Below are 20,382 nucleotides of genomic sequence, written 5' to 3'. Positions count from 1 at the left end.
ACACACAGTATTGTGTGAACTGTAACGTGTTACTGACAGCTAATAAAAGCATGGTGTTCTTCATTAATTTGAAATCAGTCCTGTTATCTCTGCGGTAACATCTGTGTTCAGCTGTTTCGGTTAACTCAACACACCATGTGCCGGCAACTGCTTTACAGAGCGGAGCGGAGAGCCGGACCAATGGCAGCTGCAGCCCTGCGGGGGCGAGTATCGGCCCAGAACAGCGGTGGAAGAAACTAAACAAACTCGTCCTGTTTTTGCGTTTCTGTTCTTGCAATTGCGTGTTTCTTTTTGCATTTGTGGTTTGCACTTCAGGGCCACCGTACATATTAAACTGTGGAATAAAAAAAGCACATTCAATGTAGCAAAAATGTGTGCAGGATGACAGTGTGCTGGAATAGTTAGTAATTTCAACGAAGATCGTTGAACAGCCTGCTAAATATGAGCCATTAATGTCTTTGAGCACGCAATGTGAAATTCTGCACCCAAACAACCACCCCCACACAACAATAAAAAAGTATAACTGACAATCCATTGATTTTGAAAAGGAAAATAGGAAAGTTGTGCACAGATCTGCAGATTCCCACCAGCCCATTGGTGGAGCATCGCAGGCGCGCAGAAGTGCGGTAATCTGCGCAACAAGAACGCGACTGCCGTGACATCACCGCAGCTGAGGGAGGTGAAAGGTCACCGGCCTGCCATCAGGAAGAAGAGTGCAGGTAGGAGAAGAGAGCAGGGGGTTACTGTCGGCGCACTGCCAGCACTCCGTCTTACTGCCGCGATGTTAAGACGCTGATTGTGTCTGACAGTTTCTTTGTTTTTTCTAATATATATTATCATTATTATCATCCGTTTTGTTTTGGCGTAGTTATTACAGTAGAACGGGCACGTAAGCGGATCAGTAAAGATTAATATCATTGTAGGATGAGGATTACGATACATTTCTGTATATTTTAAAGACACGATTAAACTTATCTGTATCAAGTTCTGTTTAATAAAGAGACGTGGCAGCTTGTTATTGATTTAAAGCTTCTTATATTTCCAATAACATCGTCCAGCGAATACAAAATAAAAGTGAATTGTTTAGCTAACTGAATGGTGTATATATATATAATGGATTTTTTTTTCAGAACAATGTGTGTATTGTTTTGAAGTAGATATCTGTATTATCTTGAGCAAAGCTTTATTTCCCCACTTAAAATCAGTGATGCCAAAGTATTCTATATACAAATCTTTTCATTGAAGTTTTATATGCGGTTAATGTCGCAGTACATGTCCAAGATTAAATGGCTGGTCATTTCTGGGTGTTGTTGTGTATTCCCGATACAGGCAGCTGATCAGGGCGGAAATCAATCAAGTGAAATCGTGTAAAGTAGACGCTATAATCTCCCACAGTGACGTTTCTGTGCCAGATGTGTGTGTGTTGTTGTAGGTCAGTACCTCGCTGACAGCGCCATCTGGTGTCCTTTGTGTGCACAACCACCTTCCCGATGCTGATCCCACTGCTGGGTCTAGCTGGCCTCCTGGCCTTGGGAGCTGCAATGCTGCTCCTGTGGAGGGACGTGGCCTGGAGGGCAAAGGGGCAGCGGAGATCGGTGGGCAGCCTGCTCAGCCACTACCTGGCCGTGAAAGCAGCGATCTGGCTGGGCAAACGACAATGCCTCCGCCTGGAGACCGATGCGCAACATGCCAAGCAAGCTCAAGAGGAGACCCTGCTCAAGCGCCTGCGCAAGAACGCGAACACCCACTACGGTCGACTGCACGATTTCAGCTCAATGAAAGGTACTGCGGGGAAATGACACATGGGATAATACACGAATAGTTTACGCCCCTGCATTGGACATTACACTTAGACGATGGGTGTATAGCTTGAGTGTACATTGGTACTAATCATCACAAACTCATGCATGGCAACGCTCTTCTGGGGTTACATCACTTCTCATAGCACAGGGGTTGCCAAACCGGTCCTGGAGGACCCCCTGCCCTGTTGTTTTTTCCATAATTATATAATTGAGTCTCATACTGCATTGTTAGTTAAATTAAGGAGTCAATTAAGCATTTAAGATCTCAGAAGAAAAACCAGCAGGATAGGCAGTCTTCCAGGACCGGTTTGGGAACCCCTGTCATAGCACACATTTGAGCTGTGTTGTCTTGTCTGTGGCCCTTATTGTGAAAAATATAAAATCAATTATAATTGGAAAAGTATGAAATAATTGTCATATGGTCTTGTTGAGTATGCGGTTTGGATTTCCTATGTCATAGTATTAGTGTAGTCGAAGGTTGCTTTAGAAAGAAAATAACGTAAGAGTACAGGTTTAATAAAACTTGTGAATTATCCCTGTCAGGAATTTCGTTTCAAATCATAAAATGTAAACCAGACGGTTTTGATTATGAAGCCACATGTTTCAAACACATGATGTTACAGACATTGAGGTGAACTTAGGCAGGTAGTTGTTTATTGGTGGGGGAAACGTGTCTAATATTTTCAGCTCAGTTGTGAAGCAGCATATTAGTGGTTAATTTATGTATTATCGTGCATAAATGTAAATATATTATTACAACCCCATGTACACTTAAATGAAAATATCCTAATATATAGGAGCCCCGGAGACCACACTGCTCTCACACTGAAGGGAGTGCCAGTGCAGTACTTCATTGAAAAGGCTATTGGAAGTAAACTGCTAATAGATTTTGCTGCTGTGTGGTTTCAGACTGTGCGGCGTTTCGTGAGCGCCACCCGCTGACCAGCTATGAGGACTACAGGGAGCTGGTGAGCCGTGTGGCCTCAGGGGAGGAGGGGGTGCTGACTGCGGAGAGGCCCTCAATCCTGGCCTTGACCTCGGGCACCTCCGGCTCCAGCAGCATGTTACTAAGCACCAGGGATACCAGCTCCGAGTTCTTCCTCCAGGTCAGTACGGGGCCGGCCAGCCCTCAGTCACAGCAGGGAACTGCAGTATAATGGCTTTCAGTTAGCTGTGGACAGCCCATGTTTATATGACCACAGTTAATTTCACTCTGAACTGGTTTCCAATTAGAAAATACTCTAATTGAAGGCTATCGTGTGCAGTTGTTCACCGTTTATAATCCAGGCTGTAATTTAATTCTTCAAATGTGTCTTCCTGTGTGAACGTGATTGAGCATAACAAGGTACAGATAGGCAGAGAAAGAACTTGAAAGAGTGTCATCAACCCAGGAGTATCACTCCCTCCCCAGAGGAGCAGTGGTTCTCACTACTCGTGGTGTTTGTTGCTGTGCAGGGAGTGGCCGTGTGTCTGGGCACCATGCACAGGGCCTTCCCCGCCACCCAGAGCCTCCAGAGGACTCTCAAGCTCTTCTACAGACCATCCTGGCACCTGTCTGAAGCGGGCATCCCCATTGGGCCCAACTCCTCCAGCCCGGGTACCTTGCACCACCTGTTCAACCTCTACACCACGCCCGAGTCTGCCTTCCAGGTGCCCACTGAGCCAGAAGCACTCTACCTGCACCTGCTCTTTGCCCTGAAAGACCCCTCCGTGGGCACCCTGGAGTCCAACTTTGCTTCCACCATCTATTATGCCTTCTGCACACTTCAGGTACTGCCCCCAGCTCCACTGGCGCTAGGCTGTACGCTGGGTGAAAATAAGTTTTTGTCTTTAATCGGGTTGGATAGCATTTGACTTCAATGTGCTAGGAAGCCATCGAGAGTTATGTCATTTCACACAACTGTTTGATGGGCCACCTGCTCTAAAGCTTGTGAGGCGCTTCTAGCACAGTCAACTATGTGAAGCCAAGCTACAGTGAGGGATAAAAGTATTTGATCCCCTGCTGATTTTGTACGTTTGCCCACTGACAAAGAAATGATCAGTCTATAATTTTAATGGTAGGTTTATTTTAACAGTGAGAGACAGAATAACAACAACAAAATCCAGAAAAACGCATTTCAAAAAAGTTATAAATTGATTTGCATGTTAATGAGGGAAATAAGTATTTGATCCCCTATCAATCAGCAAGATTTCTGGCTCCCAGGTGTCTTTTATACAGGTAACGAGCTGATATTAGGAGCACTCTCTTAAAGGGACTCTCCTAATCTCAGCTCGTTAACTGTATAAAAGACACCTGTCCACAGAAGCAATCAATCAACCAGATTCCAAACTCTCCACCATGGCCAAGACCAAAGAGCTGTCCAAGGATGTCAGGGACAAGATTGTAGACCTACACAAGGCTGGAATGGGCTACGAGACCATCGCCAAGCAGCTTGGTGAGAAGATGACAACATTTGCTGCGATTATTCGCAAATGGACGAAACACAAAATAACTGTGAGTGTCCCTCGGTCTGGGGCTCCATGCAAGATCTCACCTCGTGGAGTTTCAATGATCATGAGAACGGTGAGGAATCAGCCCAGAACTACACGGGAGGATCTTGTTAATGATCTCAAGGCAGCTGGGACCATAGTCACCAAGAAAACAATTGGTAACACACTACGCCGTGAAGGACTGAAATCCTGTAGCGCCCGCAAGGTCCCCCTGCTCAAGAAAGCACATGTACAGGCCCGTCTGAAGTTTGCCAACATCTGAATGATTCAGAGGAGAACTGGGTGAAAGTGTTGTGGTCAGATGAGACCAAAATCGAGCTCTTTGGCATCAACTCAACTCGCCGTGTTTGGAGGAGGAGGAATGACCCCAAGAACACCATCCCCACCGTCAAACATGGAGGTGGAAACATTATGCTTTGGGGGTGTTTTTCTGCTAAGGGGACAGGACAACTGCACCGCATCAAAGGGACGATGGACGGGGCCATGTACCGTCAAATCTTGGGTGAGAACCTCCTTCCCTCAGCCAGGGCATTGAAAATGGGTCGTGGATGGGTATTCCAGCATGACAATGACCCAATACACACAGCCAAGGCAACAAAGGAGTGGCTCAAGAAGAAGCACATTAAGGTCCTGGAGTGGCCTAGCCAGTCTCCAGACCTTAATCCCATAGAAAATCTGTGGAGGGAGCTGAAGGTTCGAGTTGCCAAATGTCAGCCTCGAAACCTTAATGACTTGTAGAGGATCTGCAAAGAGGAGTGGGACAAAATCCCTCCTGAGATGTGTGCAAACCTGGTGGCCAACTAGAAGAAACGTCTGACCTCTGTGATTGCCAACAAGGGTTTTGCCACCAAGTACTAAATCGAAGGGGATCAAATACTTCTTTCCCTCATTAACATGCAAATCAATTTATAACTTTTTTGAAATGCGTTTTTCTGGATTTTTTTGTTGTTATTCTGTCTCTCACTGTTAAAATACACCTACCATTAAAATTATAGACTGATCATTTCTTTGTCAGTGGGCAAACATACAAAATCAGCAGGGGATCAAATACTTTTTTCCCTCAATGTATGCAGCCAGTTTAAACACAATTAATAGGTCTGTCTGGTAGTTGTAACTGGGCTTAGGACAGCTGGCTTTTCCTGTCATTTATTTTCATATTCATGTGTGTTTCTATTATTATTTACTGATTTATTTATGTATTTATTAGCAGACATAAATAAGAGTAATAGATAATATGAAGATAAATAATAAATTATAGATTTGATTCTGCTTTGCTGCACCTTAATCTCTCAAGTCCATGGCAGAGTCTAGTTGTGGAACTAGTAGCCATAGCCTTCCCTCTGTGTCTCCCCTTGTGCTGTTAAGACTGGCGCTATGGGGTCAATTGCAACGAACTCGCAGAGTTAGTACAGGGCTCTTTACTAAGTTGTGTACTAGCTGGTACTGTACTATCTTAGGATCATCCCCGGCAGCGGACTAAAGTTAGTACCCATTGCAACGAAAAAAGAGGCGGAGCAGAGTTGCAGACTAGCTGATCCCCAGCTTTAGTGCTGTACTAAGGATTAAGTGTGTTGTTACACTACCAAACGGGCAGTGAAGTCAGTGAAGAAGCCTCGCCTTTACTAGTAAACCTGAGCAGGGTGCCGGTGCTGACATGCTAACGCTGCTGCGCTTTGGCAATGTAGCATAATCGATAATACTCGATTTTAAATCGATTTTTGTGATGTTACATATAATTTAATTTAATATAATTTAATAAACTCAAGATGTATTTATGGCACAAAAATATATAGCTAGAACAAAATTGCAATTCCCATTGCACTTTATTTCCCCAAACGAGACCCAAAAACATTATCTACACTAAACATTTAAGACTGGTCTGAATTATTTTAAAGAAAATAATGGGAGTAATGCACAGGCGCCTTCAACACTGCAGCCGAACACAGCTCCTGTACAGAGCTGCATCCCGAGTGGAGCTCTCAGCCATGCCTGGCCACGGTATACTACTATACTATATTGACGTATAATACACGAAGTCGGCTATAGGCTACATACAGTGCAATTGTATTATAACTCCATATTATTAATATAATATTGCATTACAATTCCTGCTGGGTAATAATTACTGTAGAGCTTTCAATGTATTCTCAGTTATTTCAAAGTTTTTAATAAAACCTTTCAACTGACACTTTTTTAGTGGTTCTTATTTTAATTACGTTTTTTGTTAGCTGTGGTGTAAATTTCACTAGTGTACACCAGAGCATTATTAATAAATTACATTTTGTCAATGTCAAAAATAAAAACGTAACTATTTGATATGTAAAACAAAACGATTAGTTGTTATGAATCGAGTTATGAGTAGTTGAGTAGCAAAAGTAGTCAATACATTGTGATTGGCACAATTTGTTCCCGTTAGTACAGTACTATCCATAGTTAGGAGTAGGACTAAATTATTCCTGTACTTAGTCTCCTCTAGAGGGCAGCAGCAGTGATTTTGGGGTTCGTTGCAATGGAGACCTTGTTTAGTCCGCAGCTGGGGACGAACTTCAGCCGCTAAATTCGTTGCAATGGGTATTTAACTTGCAGATTAGTTTAGTATGGAGCTGTGCACTATCCACGGGATCATCTCCAGTTGGTACGCAGCTTTCAGTTTGTTGCAATTGACCCATGGTGACTGATAGGAGACCCCTGTGTGTGTGTGTGTGTGCAGGAGCGCTGGCAGGAGCTAGTGGAGGATGTTGAGAGGGGAAGGGTGAATCCGGGCCTGGATATCGAGGAGGTGGTGCGGCACAGTCTGGACGCATGGCTCCGACCCGACAGGCACCGGGCAGCCCAGCTCAGGGCCCAGCTGGAGCAGGGCTTCCAGGGCATCGCGCGCCGTCTCTGGCCCCGGCTTAACCTGGTGCTGGCGGTGGACTCGGGCTCCAACCAGGTGTATGGAGAGCGTCTGAGGGAGTACTACTGCCAGGGCGTGTCCTTTTACTCCCCTTTCTACGCTGCCACTGAAGGTTTGTGCCAGGCTCTGTTCATTCCTCACCTACTGCTTTGGGTTTTCTTTTTGTTCACCTTATTAGTCAAATTTTAATTGTTATAGTGCCCTTCACACACATTGTCACACATCGCAATAGAAATGTTCATAGCAATTAAAATCTTTCTCTCCTTCCTTTTTTCTTTCTTCTGTTTCTCCCCCTTTGTCTTTTTCTTTTCACTCATCTTTTTCTCCTATCCTTTAATTTCCCATCTTTTTCTTTCTGTCCTGTGCACCCATAGAAAGATCCATAGAAAGATCACTGTGTTCTCTGTAAGGAACCTTATGGAAGTGTACCGATGCCAGTACAATGCGCACTCTGTTGTTACACTTGTTCTAGGGTTCCCCACTAAATTTGCTTCAGTCGCTCCAGGTGATTATTCCAGTCGTGTTATTTTCTGCACGCTCATGTGAATCAAGTACTGCACAATCTAATATATTAATAAGCACCATAAGAATAGCAAAATCCTAGGGCAGGTATACCCAGTCCTGGTCTTGGGGAGAGGTACAGTGGGGGAAAAAAGTATTTGATCCCCTGCTGATTTTGTATGTTTGCCCACTGACAAAGAAATGATCAGTCTATAATTTTAATGGTAGGTGTATTTTAACAGTGAGAGACAGAATAACAACAAAAAAATCCAGAAAAACGCATTTCAAAAAAGTTTTAAATTGATTTGCATGTTAATGAGGGAAATAAGTATTTGATCCCCTATCAATCAGCAAGATTTATGGCTCCCAGGTGTCTTTTATACAGGTAACGAGCTGAGATTAGGAGCACTCTCTTAAAGGGAATGCTCCTAATCTCAGCTGGTTACCTGTATAAAAGACACCTGTCCACAGAAGCAATCAATCAATCAGATTCCAAACTCTCCACCATGGCCAAGACCAAAGAGCTGTCCAAGGATGTCAGGGATGTCAGGGACAAGATTGTAGACCTACACAAGGCTGGAAAGAAACACAAAATAACTGTGAGTGTCCCTCGGTCTGGGGCTCCATGCAAGATCTCACCTTGTGGAGTTCCAATGATCATGAGAACGGTGAGGAATCAGCCCAGAACTACACGGGAGGATCTTGTTAATGATCTCAAGGCAGCTGGGACCATAGTCACCAAGAAAACAATTGGTAACACACTACGCCGTGAAGGACTGAAATCCTGTAGTGCCCGCAAGGTCCCCCTGCTCAAGAAAGCACATGTACAGGCCCGTCTGAAGTTTGCCAACATCTGAATGATTCAGAGGAGAACTGGGTGAAAGTGTTGTGGTCAGATGAGACCAAAATCGAGCTCTTTGGCATCAACTCAACTCGCCATGTTTGGAGGAGGAGGAATGACCCCAAGAACACCATCCCCACCGTCAAACATGGAGGTGGAAACATTATGCTTTGGGGGTGTTTTTCTGCTAAGGGGACGGGACAACTGCACCGCATCAAAGGGACGATGGACGGGGCCATGTACCGTCAAATCTTGGGTGAGGACCTTCTTCCCTCAGCCAGGGCATTGAAAATGGGTCGTGGATGGGTATTCCAGCATGACAATGACCCAAAACACACAGCCAAGGCAACAAAGGAGTGGCTCAAGAAGAAGCACATTAAGGTCCTGGAGTGGCCTAGCCAGTCTCCAGACCTTAATCCCATAGCAAATCTGTGGAGGGAGCTGAAGGTTCGAGTTGCCAAACGTCAGCCTCGAAACCTTAATGACTTGTAGAGGATCTGCAAAGAGGAGTGGGACAAAATCCCTCCTGAGATGTGTGCAAACCTGGTGGCCAACTACAAGAAACGTCTGACCTCTGTGATTGCCAACAAGGGTTTTGCCACCAAGTACTAAGTCGAAGGGGTCAAATACTTATTTCCCTCATTAACATGCAAATCAATTTATAACTTTTTTGAAATGCGTTTTTCTGGATTTTGTTGTTGTTATTCTGTCTCTCAATGTTAAAATACACATACCATTAAAATTATAGACTGATCAATTCTTTGTCAGTGGGCAAACGTACAAAATCAGCAGGGGATCAAATACTTTTTTCCCTCACCGTAGATAATACAGCTCCCTTCAAAAATCACAGACTGGCACTGCCACAACTGGGGGAGCGCAGTTAACTTAGTAATAGTAATTCTAGGCAATAAAGCCTAGAAGAGCTCAGAGTGGAATTAAAACTTGAAGACCCTATGGCCTGCCTGGATCAGGACTGAGGACGCTTGTCTTAGGGAAAACAGGGTAGACATGCATAGATTGCAATAGAGACAATGGTAATTGATGCCCACTGCGGAAGATCGGGTCTAGTATGTAACGCCCTGTTTGCTGCCGTATGTAGGCCTGATCGGGGTGAACCTGTGGCCGGAGAGGGAGCCGCGGCAGTACCTGCTGTGCCCGCGCTCCATGCTCTGTGAGTTCATCCCCGAGGGCAGCCTGGAGGAGGAGCACCCGGCGACGCTGCTGATGGACCAGGTGAAGGTGGGCGAGTGCTACGAGCTCGCAGTCACCAACGCTGCCGGGCTGTACAGGTACGCAGCCGACGGACTGGCAGGAGAAATCACACCGGCAATGACAAACTTTCGGATCAGCTGTTCATTTGTAAGAACGCCTAGATATCTCTTGCTGGTTTCGTCCTTTATTTATTGGGTTGCTTAGTTAACATCTTGTGTTTTTTATTTCGGTGTTCTTCTAATCTGGTCCTCAGAGTGGTTTCTTAGTTAACTGAACTAATTATTCTCTTCTCTCAATTGCTTAACTCCCTTCCTGGGGTGAGTGCAGCTGATTATTGACACTGTCTTATAATATTACCTGTGAGTAACTAGCATGTTCCCAGTCCATAGAAAGTGAAGATATGGATGCATGGATGCAACTGGAATGTGGCCCTCTGGGAACTGGACTGTAGGAACACTGGTTTAATGTAGACCTGGTCCTCCAGAGCCCCAATCCAGATAAATCCATATACAATCTTGCATTTTCTATAGACTGTTAACAGCAGGCTGTACAGTTAAAAGCACTGACCCTTGAGAAGTCCAGGTCGATGTTTGTTCCAAATGTCGAAAATGATTGAATCTGAATAAATTGATGCTTCAGGGGTGGCAACCTTTATCTAACCTCCTGTTTTGGGGCTCTGCGGGACCAGGGTAGGAGTGGAAATCCCTGGTTGAATGTACTCGCTTTAGAGATGTCAGCTTGCGTACAAGCAGGGAGAGTGTTGAGGCAGTCTGAGAGCTCATTCTGCGGCTGGAGAATCACCTCATCGTCCAAACCTCCGTGTGCCCAAAGAGCTTGTAGGCGATGTTTCACAGGCAGCTCCAACAGTTGAAGCGATGGGATTGTATGTTCTGGAACCATCATATTTGTCTTCCAGATATACTTCTGGAGTTCGGGTAAATGGTTCGGATATAGGATTAAAAGTACAGGTGTGAATCTATTTGAAGCATTTAATTATTTAAATGTTAGAAAAATATGCAGTAAATAAGCTCCACCCTTTATTGGGAAATAACCCTGGAAAAATCTATAAACAAGTAAAATTGGTACTCTCTCCTCTTTGGGACCCACACCCCCCCCTCAGCAATCTGTCTTTAGCATAACAGTGCCTAGTCTCTTTTAGGTGGAAAGCAGATTCATGTCAAGGTTGAATTCTAATCCTTAAACATTATCTAAATGTTGTAGTTATTGATACATTTGGAGAACAAAAGAGCTGGCCTACAATGTACACCTTTCTGTCCTACGGTGTGTTGTCATTTCAGCTTGTGGCCACCAGGTGGCAGCACAGCCTTAAATTGCAGATGTTGACTGAGATCCTCTTCAGGGCAGCTGTCTTTGCAAAATGCAGAAAAACTGCTGGAAGTGTTTAGTGAGAAATGGCAGAAGTTTGCAGAACTGCCCCTGAGGTGATTTTCATAGCCGATGAGGAGTCAGAGCTTTGCAAGCATGCATTTTCTTTGCGTTTATTTATTTTTCTTGTGGTACCATTCCCAATGAAACATGACAAGCTAGTGTCTCACAGGTCTGTTCCGGAGGGAGTGTGTGTGGGGGGCCACATTTTGTCAAGATTTAATGTCAACTGACAGCCTAATTCAACTCCACATTACCAGTATAGTTTTTAAAAAGACTATTAAAATTGCAGTCACGTTATTCTTTGCCCCCCCAGATATCGCATTGGAGATGTGGTGAAGGTCGTGGAGTTCCACAAGCAGTGTCCAATTGTGGAGTTTCAGTACAGGTGAGCTCCGCATTACTCCCCCATCTCCAAACTCACGACACTGCACAGAGTTCTTCTAGGGCAGGGTTTATTCAACCTTTTTGGCCCGTGGACCACCCAGCCGATTCAAACATTTCCACAGACCGCCCAGCCCCCAACCCCTGGTGTCATACTTAACTGGAACATAAAAACATGAAAAAAAACTAACACAGCTATCAATTCTTTCGGTGGGGAAGGTCATTTAGATGTTATCATATCATTACATAGAATCCAAGTACCAGACAAGCCAAATTTCGGGCTTTGCTTTGGGTGGCAATCTTCAGTGGGTCAGGTTGAATTAAAACAGAGGTTTCGTATAGATAGGGGGTAGTTTTTAATTTTTTTGGTCCAGATTTTGTCCTTGTTTGAAGAACTGCAGACTTCAATTTCCCCTTAGTCAGAGCAGTACGACAAGCCCATCTGGACAAAAATGCTCAGGACTATGTAACACTGGGGATTGTAACTCCACATTATGCACGACTGACACTTGCACATAATGCAGCTGTCCATCAATATGTACGGTTAAATTGTCAAAATTTACCGTATGTCACAGTGGATGACAGGACTTGGGTCAATTCCAGTTTATCATTTCCAATTCTGATGGTAATTCCTTTTTCTATTAATTTCCAATTCTAGTGGCTCCTGTTAGGGCTATAGCCAAAAGTATTGGAATTCGGAATGGGTCTGATAAAGGGAATTGGAATTTCAAAAGTGTAATTGAGCCCCCCACCCTGGTGGATGACGATTGTTTTTAATGAAAGGCACCGGTGCTTTGTGTCTGTGACTGTATGGGTCTGTACTGTGTGTTGCCATTGCTCCTGAAGCGCTCCTGTTTTCCTACTGTACATGTGCACTTCCAGTTCATGTTACTTCCTTTTTTCTATTCAGTTCTAATTCCGGTAGATCGTGTTATGTCAATGGCATAAAGCATTGGAAATTGGAGTTGCGAAATGGGTGTGAAAAAGGAAATTGGAATGGGAAAAGAGGAATTGAGCCGTGCCCCTGCGCTCACCACTGTTGTTGCTGTTTGTGTAGGCGAGGACAGATGCTCAACGTCCGGGGGGAGAAGGTGACCGAGCAGCTGTTCTATGGGGCTCTGCGCAGAGCCGTTGCCCTGTGGCCAGGCGCCCAGCTTGTCGACTACTGCTGCGCTGAGAGCGGCATCCTGGGTAAGCGCTGTCGCCCAGCCTGTGTAGGACTGGTTTCCATTCACGCTGCCTTGACAGAACATCTGGGACAACCTGCAACTGCCGTGAAAACATTAACAGCTTTTTTTTCACAGGAGGGGAAACTGCTGCTGTCCTTGTAGGCCTCGCTGTCTCTTATTGAAACACTGTTCTAGTTCTAGTTATGAGATTGAGGTCTGGACTCTGAGCAGGGTGGGCCAACACATGTTTTCAGAGTGAATCTCCTTGGGCTCTGCTTGTTACAGGCCCAGTCTTGTGACCTGGTGTGCTGTTGTGCTAGAAGATGTGAAGAGAGGCTGTGGCTCTGTGTGTGTGTGTGTGTGTGTGTGTGTGTGTGTGTGTGTGTGTGTGTGTGTGTGTGTGTGTGTGTGTATGTATGTGTGTGTGTGTGTGTGTAGTGTGAGAGAGTGACTGTGGCTCTGTGCGTGAGTGTGTGTGTGTGTGTTGTGCGGAGTGAGAGATTGACTGTGTCTGTGTCTGCAGGCCCGTCCTCGGGAGGCTCGGATCCCCACTATCAGGTGTTCCTGGAGCTGAAGGGTGTGAGGAACCTGACTGAGGAGCAGCGCTACAAGGTGAGACAAACAACGTCTGTGATACCTCATGGGCATCCGAATATTTATGGTGGTTATCAGTTATTAATAATAATTGTTCTAATAATCTGGTTGAAGAACATTTCAATTCATTTTACAGTGTACTGCCCAGGGTTTTTTTTTGTTCCAGTGCTGTGTCAATTTATCACTTGCATTGGCTTAATTTCAGCGCTAAAGTCTGGAATTTTACACTGTGGGTCTTAAGCCAGTTACTGCAGCCAGATAGGTTTGTTATATTCCAGTCACACTCCAGGGGTATGAAGTTGCTGTCTTACTTTCACTATCTAGTGTTATTTGAGGTAGAGTAGATCTAGACTGGAGCTAATCTGTGCCTGTGAAGCCAGCCATTCAAATCGTCTGTGTTTGGCCTTGAATCGTTTGTGTTGATGCTGTTTGGATGTGGGAATCCTGAGCCTGACTTCACAGAGGCCGTGACTGGAAAAATACAAGAAACTGAGGTTAAACAAACACTGCCCTGAAGTTTTCTATTTGATTTGATGTGTTCTATGTGGTCTATTGCTTGCCTTATACCTTATACCTATAAACATTTCAGTTTAACTTGGGGACATAATATTACTTTAGTTTAAAAATCTGGTGACCTCCCTACCCCCAACACACACAAACACAAACACACACACACACACACACACACACACACACTTTTTGCTCCAGCAGATCTCTTGGTTAATTGAAGTCAATCATAATTGAATTGATCCTTTCAGGTTTTTCAACTGTAATACATTTCCAGTTACTTCTGAAAGTATATATAGTGCTGAACAATCTCTCCTTTTGAACCAGACGATTTAAAAGGGTAATCAAACCACGGACTGACGTGAAGATGTTGAGCGTTTTACTGAAATCAAACCCAGTAGGGTTTGCCAAAGGACAGGGCAAATTAATCTCCAGTCAAACCACAGTCCCTTTAAAAAGGGTGGGGGGATCTAATCTCAGACAGTCAATTGTCCTGTGTGCCTCCTGAGTTTACAGTAAGAAAAAAACATTATTCAATGCCAGATTTCACACTTCCTCCCACTGATGTGTGTATTATGCAGCATGCCACTGCAAGGCCTTGGCTCAGGCTTCCAGTGAAGGGGCTGCATTGTGAGAGCTCAATGAATGATGTCACAGTGACGGGGGGACCTAGATGGGGAGTTTCACTTCTCTCTCAGACATGGTCATGTGCTGGGTGTGCCGGGGATCAGGAGACCGGCGGATGAGCTCTCCTCTGAGATGCAGAGAGTTGGCTGCTGAGGAGGAGACAGCATGTGGCTGGCCTCAGGGTGTCTGATGTTGCAGATGGGGTGTGTCCTTTTTGTAGTATCATTCCTGCTCATTATCTGCTGATTTCTACCAGATCGTGCCTTTCCAGTGTTTCTCAGCCAACACATGGTGAAAGGTGCCTTTGGGCGAGCGCGACCACGTGACTTTCTGGCACTGTGCTTGTTAGAGCTCGGCACCAGCCTGGGATAAAGCCGAGATTTACGAGACCAAACAGTCTCGTGGTGGTTCGCTTCCTGCCACAGGATGTGACGGTAACACAGACTGAAAAACAAAACCAAACCGAGCTACAAGTAGCAGCGATCTGAAGATGTCTTTCTCAGGAGGAGCGAGTGCATTGGTTTTCCTGTTCAACCTCTCAAACTCACCTCTACTCTCTACAGGGCAAGTAAAACTGAGAGGCGCAATCAGAGGTCAGATCTGCAGCAGGAGCAGATACAAGCAGATACAAGTACTGAGCGGCATCGTCTGAAGGTGTAGTGCAGAGGGTTATTGTATGTAGTGGATTGGCTTAAAAAAAAAAGTGTCAATATCAGTTTCTTTAACCCCCTCGCCCATTTCTTAAATCTACTTGGTTTGCCACTACAACCACCCAAAAACTGTCCTGTCTTGGCACATCACTTTGTCTTTCGCACTGCCAGACCCGGCCCAAATAGACATCCGCCAAACGGCACAGCTCCCTTCGGTCACACTGCACGTGCTTCGGCAGCCACGGGGGCGCATTGAGCTCTGATATACAGCGATCAGAGAGAGACCCTGTGAGACCAGGCACACTTCCTGACCCTCAGTGGGGAACCCCGGCGACAGTCCGCTAATGACGTATCTAATGAAAAACCGAGTGAGCGACCTCTGAACCGTGGGACCCAACCTGCATTGCGCTTGAAGGAGGAGGTTGAGAGGCCGTTCAGATGTCAGATCAGACTCTATGGCAAGGGTGGCCATCTCTGTTCCTGGAGAGCTGCCTTGCCTCCTGGTTTGTTTTACCCAAATCTTTACACTGCTCTATGATATCTGATAGGTTTCTTATGTTTGTCCAGAGTCGTGAATCAGGATCTGATAGGTTGTTATTTTCAGACAGCAAATATATTCTGTTTTTGTTTTTTGGGGGGTGGGGGGAGTTGAATATTTTTATTTGAAAAACAATAAAATAAAATGAAGAGTAGCTATTATGCAGGATGCGATTTCTGGAGTGTTCTGACAGCGTGACTACTGGTGTGATCAGGCGGGAGAGGGAGACAGAAACAGAGAGACAGTGAGGGAGGGATGGAGGAAGAGAGGCAGAGGGAATGAGAGATACACAGACAGACAGAGAGAGAGAGAAAGACAGACCGTGAGAGAGAGATAGAGACAGACAGTGAGGGAGGGAGAGAGACAGAGACACTGAGAAAGAGAGACATGCACAGAGAGAGAGGCAGGCTTGCAGGCAGGCAGAGATGTCTAAAAGCTGCCTTTTCATTAATTATTTCTGAGGATACATAATGCATGAAAAATAAAATCTCTTGGGTCTGAGTGTCCGCCCCATTCCTTTCTTGTTACTCCCCCCTCTCTCTCTGTCTCTCCTTCCAGCTGGACCACTGTCTCCAGGAGGACTCTGCTGTATATAAATCATTCAGGTTGAAAGGCAGCATCGGGCCAATGAGAGTGCAGCTGGTGGGGGGTGGGGCCTTCCGGGACCTGCGGGCTCGCATGCTGTCGTCCTCCCACGTCTCCCCCAACACCTTGAAAATGCACCGCGTCCTGCGCCAGAGGGAGCTGGTGGGATTCATCCAGGGCAAAATCATCTCCTGACCTGGTGGGGAGTAAATGGATGGCAAGGCAGACAGATGAAGCGTCTCTGACACAGGACGGTTTCCTTTCCTCCTTCACAAGAACTGGCTACTGCTTGAGGCTGTAAACTCATTGCTGACTCCCATGACACCGCCCCCATCTCCCACCCCCGCACCCCTCCCTGGCCCAGCAGAGACGCGGCAAAGTTTGTGTTGCGTGGTAACCCTGGTATTTTTGTGCCATTGTGCAGGACTGCTTAAAGAGATCCAAAAAGTGCGTTAACAAAATAGGCTGATAATATAACAATCTGGCCCACTCCTTTTCTATACTGCATATTCTTCCCACTATCATATTCCTCCATTAGCCGTGGATCCGTTAGATGTGGTTGGAAGCGAATTAACGGCCTGCGATTATTTGTCCGATAAGCCTGTCTGTTTGAGTTTGAAATCTGTGTTCATTGTCCATTTCCTCTCCATTCCCTCTGTGTCCCAGGGTCATGCCACTTCAGATATAATTAAGTTAGTCCACAGAGCACATTATGTGCTTTGCAGATAAGCACACAAAAACGAAGCAAACCACACAAAAAAAGCATACTATTAAATGTGTCCGTTGATTCTGACTTGGATTATGCTGCATCCGAGAGGTGATTCCTGCTGGGAAGCTCTCTCTATACTGAACAGCCACGTCCCGGTGCTCTGGGTCTGAGGCGCATAGGCGATTTTCTGTAAAGTGGACAAAGGGAATTGAAGGACATGTTGTAGCTGAGGGGACAGTACAGCCTACTGCAAACAGACACGCACAGGTTGGAAGTGTGAGAGGTTAGGTCCCAGTAGGCGGCACCAGCTGGAGATAAGCTGGCAGTGGTTACTCGGGGAGACCTAGTGCGGCTCTTAGAGAGGGAACAGATGGGGGCCAATCAGTAAATCTTTTCCTCACAAGAAATGTTTAAAATGCTTCATTAATATTAACAAACGTTCATGGAACTTGTTGTTTTTAAATTATTATTATTATACATTGTGTACCATTACATGTATGTTTTTAATCTTTTCCCCCCCATAAAGGAAAACATTTAAAGGATGTGGTAAATTTAACATGACATTGAAGCTGTATGCAGACTGGTGGGTGTTGCCCACACTCACACAGGGCGGCCCCAGGCACGGGTCAGCCTGCTGCCACACACCCCAGTGCAGGGGAGAGCAGCAGGCTCTGCCAGATGCAGCTCCTACCCCCCCACCCCCGAGCCTACACAGAAATCACACAATTTCATTTCTGAGATCCCACTGACTGATTTTTTCCCTCCCCCCTCCATCTCTCTATTTGTTGAATCAAGCACATCATTGTATTTTTCAAAGTGCCTTTGCAATGGTGTACTGTTCCACATGTGTGGCTTTTCCCTGGACTCTTCCCACGGACTGAGTTCAGCTCAAGCCCTGGCTGCCGGGAGCGAGGCTGCTGGGGTGCCTGTCTGGTGAAGGTCTGTTCAGTCCTTCCGTCAAGCCTCTTCCTTGTGTGGGACTTTACTCTGGCTGCCGACATTCTTTGCAGCATTGATCGTCCGTGGCTGGCGAGGGCGCCTGTACATTGTACCCTGGCGGAAGTGTGGGTCAGTGTGACTAATTCAGCGTCTGTTTGCAGGATGAACTACAGCTGTGAGGCCAAAAAAAAAAGTTTTTGGAGCACACCGCTCTGACCTTCACTGCTCAGACTGTGAACCGCTTTCCACTCACATCACTTCTTCCTGTAAAGTCATTCCTGCACCTGAAGTCATGCTGGGGCAAGTCTTTGTATTCTCGCAATGCACAGCTGGTTATTGAGTGTTTGTATCTGAAACTACCAGAGGAGGAGGTTTACAACAAGCGCCCCACAGACAGCACTGGACCCCCCCGGATAAAGATTAAATTCCAGTGGGCATGTATGCTACTGTGTGCTGTTTTAGGACGGCAGTGTGTTCAGTGGTGCGCAGCAGTGGACTCGGATGAGAGAAGGGGCGGGGGGGCACATAAAGCTACTGTATTAATAGCTGCAAATCCCTTCTTGCTTGATCCAATTGAGGTGAGTGTGTTAGAAGCCATGGGCAACATACGGCCTTTGCAAAAGTGCCCCTAATTTAGTATCTTAATTCTAAATTGGTCCTGTTCAACGTGAGTGTTGTCATATCACACGAGTTGGGGCGGAGGAGCTTCACCTAACTGAGGTCAGCTGCCAAGGATGTCCTGTTTAGTGGACTTAGGCCCGCTTATTTTCATGATCTGTACGATCAGTACGGTGGCAAGCTGCTTTTGGGGAGGGCTAATGGTATTGTGCTGCAGGGCCTTGCAGGTGTAAGGAGATTCCAGGGCAGGGATGCTGCTCACAATCAGGCTGGAGGATGCAGTAGTCCCAGTGTCGTGGATTTATGTCTTGCCCTTCACCCATAACTGCAACTTTGAAGCCCGGCTACGGTTCTCAGCATCTCCCTGCCCAGACATTTCTAACTGGCATGATGTTTGAGTGCAGTCTTTCTTGTGTATGCTGTTGAGTTGAAAGATAAATCAATTTGCAGCCAATCGAAGGATTAAAAGTTTAAAGTAAGAATAAAGTAGTCCTCTTTAAAGCCAGATTCAGTACCACAATGAAAACAACAGTGGCCTTATAGTGATGTGCATTTCCTTTCCTTTCCAAGACAAAGGGGGCTCAGCTCTGCCACTCTCTGCGAGTGCTGGAGGACAATGGCAGGACTCTAATCTGGGCCTGAATCTGCTCTCTGTGGGCCTCATCAAAACCCATCAAGAGGTTCACTTCCTGGGCCTGCACAATTGCTCTTTTGAATTTCTGCAGGAAACTGATGCCCAATATGTACGCATTGTGTTATCTTCAGTGTTTCCACTTCATTTTACACAGATAAGGAGTGTTTGAGGGTTTTAACGACTCACTGAACTTCTTTATTTTGTTTTGGTTCATGGTTCAGCAAATGTAGTATGAACTGATATGTGTTGTCATCTCTGCTTATTCATTTCCTTTTCAAATGTTAACGAATCACTGTATGTATTCTGACAACTGAAGGACCCACTTCTTTACCAGTGGAGGTCTGTGACACCCCACTATCCTGTGTATTCATATTGTACCTGTAAAATAAATGTATTCAAAGTGGACCTATTTGGTATTTTGTCCTTTTGCATCAGTGTGGACACTGAATTACAACCTGAAGTACTTAATTCACTCTAGAAATCAATACATTCTCTCTCTCTCTCCCTTTCTCTCTCTCTTTCACCATCAACTTGAAATGTAACCTTGATGCGAAGGATAGTCCAATAACTTTTTGGGTGTGTTGGGGTGGTGCATGTCTACATATATGTATTTATTTTTAAATTTATTTTTTTTAAAGAAAACTTTTAAAAAAGCAGTGCATATACATGATCTGAAGTCGGTTTGTTTAAGACAACCTTCCATGTGTACCCGTTTACATGGAAATCTCCCATCACCCCTTTGCCCTTTCACAACCTCTACCACTGGAGTCCAGCCTGACTGGCACGGCACGCTTCAGGCATTTTCTGGTGCAGGATTTTATTCTTAAAACAGTCTGCCAGTGCTTCACTATAGCCTTATCCTTGGCTTTTTTATGTCAGTGTACAGATCAAGGAAGGAAAGGACAAGGAAAAAAGAAAAAGCCTTGGGGAGCATTTGTAACAACATTCCTAAGGTATGACATTCCTTCCCTGCCTGACAACTCAAGTCCTATGTGTAGATTATAGCAAGGGGAACACTCGCCGCTAGAGGGCGCTGTTGATGGCTTTCCTAGAATAGTGATCAATGGATACTTTTATTTGGTGCTCATTGCAACTTACACAATCAACTGATACCAGCTTTATTATTTATTTTTGACACTTTGTATAGGACTTAATTATCACCTCAAAGCGTGCTGTTGTTAAATTCGTATGCAGTTTGACGTGACACAAGACTGCGCATACTTTTTTTTCTGACATTAATGCATGCAAAGCTTGCTTTCCAGTATTAATAATTCATAATCAAATAATAGGAAATCCCTCC

The 20,382-nt window shown here is 45.3% G+C and overlaps 1 protein-coding gene across 2 annotated transcripts; it reads left to right on the top strand.

Moving 5' to 3' along the window:
- The first annotated feature begins 674 nt into the window (after positions 1–674).
- On the top strand, positions 675–19,487 carry ghdc (GH3 domain containing). 2 transcript variants are annotated; one of them, XM_066698430.1, is made up of 10 exons: positions 675–719; positions 1,433–1,782; positions 2,712–2,908; positions 3,258–3,572; positions 7,003–7,300; positions 9,630–9,819; positions 11,445–11,516; positions 12,570–12,703; positions 13,205–13,293; positions 16,156–19,487. In XM_066698430.1, exons 2-10 carry the CDS (start codon positions 1,491–1,493, stop codon positions 16,375–16,377), a joined length of 1,809 nt encoding a protein of 602 aa, XP_066554527.1. In that variant the 5' UTR covers positions 675–719; positions 1,433–1,490; the 3' UTR covers positions 16,378–19,487. The 2 variants fall into 2 exon arrangements, with proteins under 2 accessions (XP_066554527.1, XP_066554528.1); XM_066698431.1 differs by lacking the exons at positions 675–719; positions 3,258–3,572 and having other exon boundaries at positions 726–1,782.
- Positions 19,488–20,382: the final 895 nt, after the last annotated feature.

This window comes from Amia ocellicauda, chromosome 3 (assembly GCF_036373705.1).
Source record: "Amia ocellicauda isolate fAmiCal2 chromosome 3, fAmiCal2.hap1, whole genome shotgun sequence".
NCBI classification, from domain to species: domain Eukaryota; kingdom Metazoa; phylum Chordata; class Actinopteri; order Amiiformes; family Amiidae; genus Amia; species Amia ocellicauda.
This window is presented reverse-complemented; position numbering and strand designations above follow the sequence as displayed.

Excerpts from the sequence above, each read along its gene's own strand:
- ghdc (XM_066698430.1), top strand. The coding sequence starts at position 1,491 with ATGCTGATCCCACTGCTGGGTCTAGCTGGCCTCCTGGCCTTGGGAGCT. Across the intron at positions 1,783-2,711 it reads CGATTTCAGCTCAATGAAAG|ACTGTGCGGCGTTTCGTGAG; the intron begins GTACTGCGGGGA and ends GTGTGGTTTCAG. Across the intron at positions 7,301-9,629 it reads TTTCTACGCTGCCACTGAAG|GCCTGATCGGGGTGAACCTG; the intron begins GTTTGTGCCAGG and ends TGCCGTATGTAG.